Source organism: Triticum urartu, chromosome 3, assembly GCF_003073215.2.
Source record: "Triticum urartu cultivar G1812 chromosome 3, Tu2.1, whole genome shotgun sequence".
Taxonomy (NCBI): Eukaryota; Viridiplantae; Streptophyta; class Magnoliopsida; order Poales; family Poaceae; genus Triticum; species Triticum urartu.
This window is the reverse complement of record NC_053024.1, coordinates 589,211,082-589,219,043: the sequence shown is the minus strand read 5'-3', so window position 1 is coordinate 589,219,043 and position 7,962 is coordinate 589,211,082. Positions and strand designations below refer to the sequence as shown.

Genomic DNA, 7,962 nt, shown 5'->3' with positions numbered 1-7,962 from the left:
CCTACGGGAGCAAGCACACGCTCATTCGCGGGTATATAAAACCACCATCGCCGTTGCCACCGCACTCACCCTCATCGATGCCCAAGCCGGCCGTGACCCTGCCCCTTTCTTCGCCCTTCCCAGTCGCCGCCACAATCACCACCATCGACCATGTCGGTGTGGCTGCGCACTCTCGGGGACCTTTCCTCAACGAGACCGAAGAGGACCGCACCGAGAGAGATTTCTGGGAGAGTGCGTGTGACTACTCCGAGTGGGTCGAGGACGACACACGCGATAAGGCTGAATCAGTTGTCGGCCGCAACCGCTTCCCCGCAACCCTCGAGTATTTCGACCACATCTCGACAGATGCTTGCATAGAAATGGAAGCCGCACTCACTTGGACCTTAAAAATGTGGTTGTATCCCGCATTCAGGATGCCCAAGTGTTTATTGATTGCGTGGTCGGCAAAAGTCGCGGCAGCTGACCCCTCACCCGGTCTGCCCGCCTATGATGTCACTTTCTAGAGGAGGAAGAGCTCCTGGTTCATTTAGTAGAGAATCGTAGTGCCCAAGGTTGTTCAAATCCTAGTTGTAATCCTTCTTGAAATCCATTTTGTTAATCCATGTTGAAATCCTAGTTTAAAAACTTTCATTATCGAGGTGAGGAAGGATGGTGTCTTCTAGCCATTGACAAACCGGTCCCACGTGGGAGAAAAAATTATGTAAGGGGCTTTTATGGCGATTCTGTGTTTGCACTTTACCTCGGCAATCTCCATATGAATATGGAGCATGCTCTATATACAGTACGGAGGCTGTCCACTTGGCAACTCCGCTAGAGTTGCTTTTACCGTGCTCGATGTGAACTATCTTCTGAGTGAGGACATCAACCATGGGTCGTTGGCATTCATGCCCGAAATCTAACGTCTTTCTTGTATTTTCTTCCTTTTTAAAATTGTTCTTTGCTCTTTACACTTTAGTAAATAACTCTGCTCATTCTCCCATTTTCCTATCTTAATAATGAATTGAACAGAGCGTCTGCCTTTTTGCATAAAATGAAAGCAATAATAACTATTTTAAAGGATGTACAATTTCCCGTTTCAATATATGCAGCTACTGCTATTTGTTAGTGGACTATCTTGACCTGCCTCCGAAAAAGTTCGGGTTAATCTTGATGAAGTATCGCTTCAGAACCACAGAGCAATGCAAAAAGCAAGTACAATGGCCATCTCTCTTGGATTCCTCTGTGTTATAAGAACATGAAACCCAATCAGGCATGTCTCTGAATATAACAATGCGAAGTGAAGTGCCCATGCCCAAAAACAAAAGAAGAAGAAAACTAGGCTTCCATAAATTGGAAGCAACTTCTTGTCGGGCAAAGTGCATCAATGTTCATTGTCATCGCAAAAACAAAAGGAAAAACTGCCATCGCAATCCTTTCAGCAGAAGCAAATACGATTCCGATTGTAAATCGGTACATCTAGACCCAGTAGGCCAGCTGAAATGCAGCATCTTATACTGAAACTTTAAAGATCAGTTGACAGTTCAGTTAACGAGGCAAACCTTGTGTCCTGGGCTTGCTCTTTTGTGCTGAGCAATTTGCAGGTGCTTTCCCCTGCATGCCTCTGGAAGTTCGCCGTCATAAGCGTTGCAAACGTAGGCTTCAAAATTGGTGTAATCCTTGCAGAATGACAGGTAACGCTAAATCAGACCGATAGATTCAGGAAAGTGTTTCTCGGATGAAAGTAAGCGGCAACTCACATCGCCAAGGGGTCTCCCGTTCACGACCACCCAAGGCACAAACTTGTGTGGGGGCTGGAGAGCATTCGTCTCTGCCGCGTACTGGAGTTCAAGCTGCAAACTCAATTGGTTTCTTAGCAGATGATTGTACAGTCTCAACTGCCATTGGTCAAGACAAACAATTCAGCTCACCTGCCTGCCGTATCCTGAGTTGTAGCAGTCCAAGACAGGCTGAGAGGCCAGACCAGTTTCGTGAAAGCACGACTGCCACGCGCCCCATTTCTGAGTCAGGGCCAAATGCTCGATGCAGTATATGAAAGGGAAATGCCGTTCCTGTATGTATTCAGGAGAAAGCATACTGACACTTAGTGCACTGCCTTAAATTCAGTTTCTCCGAGGGACAGATGAGCTCGAGAGATTTATCATAGATGGATGATTACTGAATTGTTACACGCTAAAGCATGAGTTGGACTGTTGGATAAAAGAAACAGAGGATACATGCATGAAGAGGCATTACCGCATCAGGCCAGACACTGATAACGCAAGCTTGTATCGCGTTGAGTCGGCACTCATCCTCCCCATGCTGCAAAATCAAGAAACCCAGCAGAGGTGAATACTTCGAGGAGGCAATGCATAAAACGAACTCGTAGTTAGGGACATGAGGCCTACGATGGGGAGCAGACCTGGCAGGTCATGGACCCGTCGGGCGAGAAGCGCCCATTGCCGAAAGGGACGAGGCGGAGGTCGACATTGGAGGAGAGGCCGTTCCGGAAGATCCTGGCCAGCTCGTTCACGACGAAGCCGGAGCAGAACGGGCACAGCGTCTCGTAGTAGACCGCCACCGAGACCCTCCGGGCAGCGCAGGCCGGAGAGAGGCAGAGCAGCACGAGGAAGGGGACGAGGACCTGAGGAAGAAGAGGCAGGGAAGCCATGGCGTGGCGGCGGAGAAAACCCACAAGCCACTGTAGTTTAAGATCGAGGCTAGGTATGCGTGTGGATGAATCTATTCTATGCCGCGAGAGATGCTTTTCTTTGGAGGGGGTAGGAGAGGGAGGAGGAGATGCTCTTGATCTATTGGCAGGCAGCCTTTGTTGGAGCGGTTACCCTTTCTCCCAGGTTGCGCGGGAGGGAGGTTTTTATGAAGTTGTGCTCCGGGGAGGGTCAGGCCGGCGCATCAAATCGAGTGACCCAGCTTTGAAGCTTTTGCCACTTGCTAGTGTATTCTAGTACCCTTTTCTTTTGATGGTGTGGCATGTCATGTGGGGCTCAACGGTTCCAAGTTCCATATCACACATACCTCGGAGGGCTGCTCTGCCTATGATTCGCAGGAACCCTTAGGATTTTTTCCAGCATTGGTCGTTTGGTTCATAGTATTGGATCCTATAAGATTTTTTTCTAAGAACTCATGTGTACTACATCTCATAGTAAATCTAGCATCCATTGCAATCCTTTTTTTACAATTCATTTGTTTTCGTTGTGGCATCAAACACTCTCTACTTAATCCTATAGGATTCAAGTGTATATGTAACTCTAGTCAGTAGCGGATCCAAGACCCAGGCCCGGGGGGCTGGACCTGGGGCGTGAAGAACAAACGATGTGTTCAGTGTAGCGACACTAGGGCACTGTAGCAAGCCTGGGCCCCGGGGCTTGGCCCAATCCTGACTCCGCCCCTGACTCCTTTGTGATGTTCCAGGTGTGTAGTGGCTGCATTTGCAGCCACATGCGGCGGCGAATGGTCAACAATAGTATAGATCCTGCCTAACCGGCCAGCAGTGGCGGCGATTGCCGCCCTAGTTCTCTAGACATGTGGGGAGATATAATGTGAGCATCAGTGATGGATCCACACGGGTGGTAGCACATGGTTGCTCGGCTATTGTACATTACTAGTGGTTGGGGCGCCACCTGTGGCGCCTTCCGAGAGGAAGTTTGTGCGGTGGCAGGTAGGATAACGCCCATTCAACAGCTCTTTTTGGTCAGCTTTACAATCTAAAATACATTTCATTCAAAAAAGATGGTTGCCTACCACATCGGCGCATCTCACATGATCAGTACTACAAGTTCTATCTCTTTACAAAATAATATAGCAACGCTGCAAGCTTGTTGCACTACGCTAGCGCAAAGGGCAACACGTCATGCCGAGGCCGTAGACGACTTGCGCGTTCTGTTGCTGGTAGTTGGTAATGACGGTCTGATCCCATGCCATCACGTCTAGCACCAGGCACATGACCTGCTCCTCGAACACGTAGTTCCCACGCGGCAGCTCCTAGTTGCCGCTGTTCAGGTGGAGCGTGAGCGACGGCACCAGCACGGGTGTGGCCAGTGAAGAAACAATGGTAGAGTAAATGACACAAGTATGGAAAATAGTAGTAAAAAGACTAAAGAAGGATAAAATATGGATTGGGATCCAACAAATAATAATGTCGCTAAAAAATACAACTAATACAGATTTAATCATACATTAGCAAATACATGTAAAGCAAACTGTTGTTAAAAATTTCGTGTATACAGCATGGTCAAGAAAAGCCCTAGAGCCCGAATTACAGAGGAAGATTCCTCGCCATGTCAGTATTATCTTCATATGCATTTATTGTGTTTTCTTTGGTGGTGGTGGTGGTGGTGGTGTGGGGGGCAGAAAAGCGGAAGGTTTAGTTATACTTAATTCAGTAAACATACTGACTGCCCTACGTGCATGCTCAACTGTCAGCCAAGCCAAAGGATTATACTTGCAGCCAGGTGGAGTATAACCAAGAGCATAGAACATAGATTTTATTTATTTTCCTTCAGTTACTCATATGGCAACCCCTGGAACTTTTTGATATATCAACAAACTTCTCAACCCAGAATTATGTGATCATAACTATCATCGAGATGGTCGTGGGTCAGCAGGCTTTCAAAAGTTCGTCTAGAAAACTTGCATCAAGAAAATCTAGTCAGAGTAACTACGTATAGTTCACCACAGTAGAAGTGGCACACGGACAATGCACACGGAGTGTCCATGAAAACAGGCTTTGGAGAGTTGGTTTATTTCTGTTCTAGTTTCCCATAGAATATGCACTTATAAGCCTCACATATAGAATACCTTTCTCGGCACGAATGCAGACTGCATATGGGTTAGCAAACTGAGCCAATAGGCATTTGTTTTAGTCTCGGCCTCATGTTTCATCAGCAGTGTCCTCTTTGCCTGAAACATGCAAAAATGCTAGCCAAATTAACAAGCAGAAAAGTATGGTGCCTGCTAGATCATGTTCTCGTAGTCAAGGGTACACATTAGAGCTGCAAAGTTAGTCGCTGCCAACGCAAAGCAGAGGTCCAGCTCAGTTCAACAGATAGTAGTAGGTTGTACCTCCTCTTTGACAGGCTCCAAGCCCTTACTGATGTTCCCACGCCAGCCTGAGGAGGCTGGAAGCTCTAGTATTACCTGCATTACATGCCTGATCATAAATTCAAAAACAGCTTGGCTAAAACCTCATATAACTTTCAGAATAATAAAACATGCAAAGCAGAGTTCTATAACAAAAGCATGCAATGAACCAGGATTTTTGATAAATAAAATCAAGAGACCATGTTATACTCCAACAAGCTATACTACATATTGTCAGTTCTATCATCACACCGATTACATAATAGATGCATTGTTCAAGCATACTCAGGAGATAAAATTTAGATTTAAAACTGAAAATACACAAAAATCAATTGTCATATACATCCTCACAACCAAAGAAAGCACGAACGGAGAAAGTTATAGTTTTTCAACATATTCCTTCTAGGTCTGCAGCACACCCTACATTAAACTAAACATGCCCCCCAGGCAATTTCGGAACTCGTTTCGAACTACAAAGTTCATCTAGAACTGATAATACGTAACATTGAATAATCCATTTAGGCTAAAACACCCAGAGTCTATTCAAGAAGACCGCCTCGACAGTGCAGATGTATCAAACAGACCAGTCTAAATTTTAAGCACCAACAAATTCATTTTTTTGCTGCTCCCCACAGGCTATAGATATGAATACCAATGGAGTTGCATACAGTAAGAAATGCAGAAATAGGAAAGTGATTTGCAGTTTCGATACCTCTCGCCTGAGGTCGTCGCTGACGCTTCCTTCATCCCCGAGATCCTCCTTCAGTGTTCCGCTCGCTTCAAGCTCTGAAATCAGCACGCACGCCACACCACACAGAAGAAACACCAAATCAAGCGGTCAGCTGTCCATCACTACCATATACGTATCGAATGCGACCTGATCGGCGCAACAAAAGATTTAAAACCCACTCACCGTGTCGTCGTCTAGGAGGCGTCCCGAGCCGGCTCTAGCAACGAGCTGATCCTGAAGAAACAGATCATCGCCATGCAGACCAAAAACGAGGAAGATTTTTCCTAGATCGGGTCCGATCGCAGCCACCACTGCACCAGCGCAACCTCGAGCTCGGAGTTCGATTCCACCTTCAACCTTCCAAAAATCTGCAGTAAGCAACTCACTTAGATGTCGGGCTTGATAGAGCTCTGAAGAAATTACACTGCATGAGTTACTGCTTGCTAAGTTTAGGAGTTAAAAAAAGTGTTCTGGATGTGTGGATAGGGGCTCTGTTTCTACTCTATGTGGGAAGAATGGTTCATAGATTTGGAGTCTGAATCAAACTGAATTTTCTGTACATTGAAATGGAGATGCATCAATAATTTTATGTACATTGAAATGGAGAATTAGGCTTGGATTGGATTCCCATTACTTTTATCCTACCTCAGCAATTTTTGGCTAGGATAAAATCATGGGGTCCCCCCCCCCCCAAAAAAAAGCCCAGTAAGAAAGTAATCATAAGAATTAAAGCCTAGCAGAGAATCAGTTGGCATGTCAACAATCAGACAAAATAAAACCTACAGTCCTCGATTTTTGTTCCATCTAAAAAAGGTGTAATGTTAGAAACGGGACTAAAATAAAATGTTGTGCAAATGAGAATCCAGAAAATTCATATAAGCAATGAAGCAAAGATGAAGAATAAATTTAATCTGCAAAATTCGTCTCGAGACTACCATACTTCACCCAGGAGCTAGGAAAGCTAGAGTGCATATCACACACACATTCAGGCAAGTAAATTACTTCAATTGAATCCATTCCTTTTCATATATGGCATAAAGGCATCTAGAGAAGAAAAATACTCGATGATGTCAGTTTACCTTGCTAAGCTCATAAAATCCATCCAACTGATTAAGAAGCTCCATCATCGTCAGCAGGATCTCACGATCATCACTGGTTCTGGCTGCTCTGCGCCTCGGGTGAGGGCTGCTGCTGTTCGATATTTACATTCCATCACACCAAATCAGCAAAACTGAGAGCTGTTGACTTCAGCAAAAGTGAGAACTGTTGACTTCAGCATGATAATAATGCACAAACCACACCAAAGATGGGGGCGTACTGTTTTTGGGGCCGTGGAAGTGGATGAAGAACTATTGCATCCCATAAAAATGACTTCACCTGCCCATTACAAGACCAGGCCAACGCAGTTCTCCCCGGACGCGTCGGTGAGGCCGTCGTTCTGCTGCACGAGCGGCAGCAGCGTGCCCTGGACCTCCTGGCGCAGATCCCGCTGTCCCCCTCCCGCGGCAGGTCGCCAACGACCTCGTCCAACCGGATCCGCGCGGCACCGGCCGGCCAACCCAGCACGGCGACGACACGCCACAGCTTGCCCGCACCGTGTGCCGACGTCGCGGATGGGGAGAAGGCCTGGGAGAGTGGAGGCGGCGCTCTCTGCAGCAACGACTCAACTCGAACGGCGGAGGAGCAGGGGATGGAATGCGGCAGGAGAATGGGGGAGAGGAGAGGCGGGGGCGCCAAGAGGGGACGATGGGCGCGAGGGAGATGCGGGTTAGGTCGACGGGGGTGGCGTCTGGCGGGTTGTTCTCCTCCCGGTGGCTTCCTAGATCTGGCGGCAGCTGAAAGAAACGAGATGAGGAGGCGGCGGCGTTTCTGGGGGAGAGGAGGTGAGAGAAGGCTGCGTGTGGTAATTCTGGCGTAACCCCCCATCTCCTTTTCCCTCTCACCCAATCGCTACCGTGTTTTTTTTGGTCGTACCTGTGATGACGTGGCTATCGTGGGAAGGCGCCTTTGATGCGCAGCTGAATGGTTTTAATGCCGGCGGACACGCGGTATGTGCTATCGGTTGCATGGCGTGAGCATCGCACATGGCGAAAGCGGTGGAAGAATGGGTCTACAAGGCTTTCGTGCAAGTTTTGCGCACCTGCATGCTCAGTGTC

The 7,962-nt window shown here is 47.3% G+C and overlaps 1 protein-coding gene across 7 annotated transcripts; it reads right to left on the bottom strand.

The window, feature by feature from the left end:
- Nucleotides 1–950: 950 nt before the first annotated feature.
- On the bottom strand, nt 951–7,742 carry LOC125545184 (gamma-interferon-responsive lysosomal thiol protein-like). Of its 7 annotated transcripts, none has more exons than XM_048709066.1 (11): nt 7,125–7,742; nt 6,886–7,044; nt 5,990–6,174; nt 5,789–5,862; nt 5,059–5,133; nt 2,399–4,896; nt 2,233–2,298; nt 1,908–2,048; nt 1,737–1,829; nt 1,539–1,655; nt 951–1,219 (listed from the first exon to the last, which is right to left on the bottom strand). In XM_048709066.1, exons 6-11 carry the CDS (start codon nt 2,645–2,647, stop codon nt 1,163–1,165), a joined length of 723 nt encoding a protein of 240 aa, XP_048565023.1. In that variant the 5' UTR covers nt 2,648–4,896; nt 5,059–5,133; nt 5,789–5,862; nt 5,990–6,174; nt 6,886–7,044; nt 7,125–7,742; the 3' UTR covers nt 951–1,162. The 7 variants fall into 7 exon arrangements, 4 of the variants coding, with proteins under 4 accessions (XP_048565023.1, XP_048565020.1, XP_048565021.1 ...); XM_048709063.1 differs by having other exon boundaries at nt 6,886–6,997; XM_048709064.1 differs by having other exon boundaries at nt 6,886–6,997; nt 7,184–7,742.
- Between the last annotated feature and the right edge of the window lie 220 nt (nt 7,743–7,962).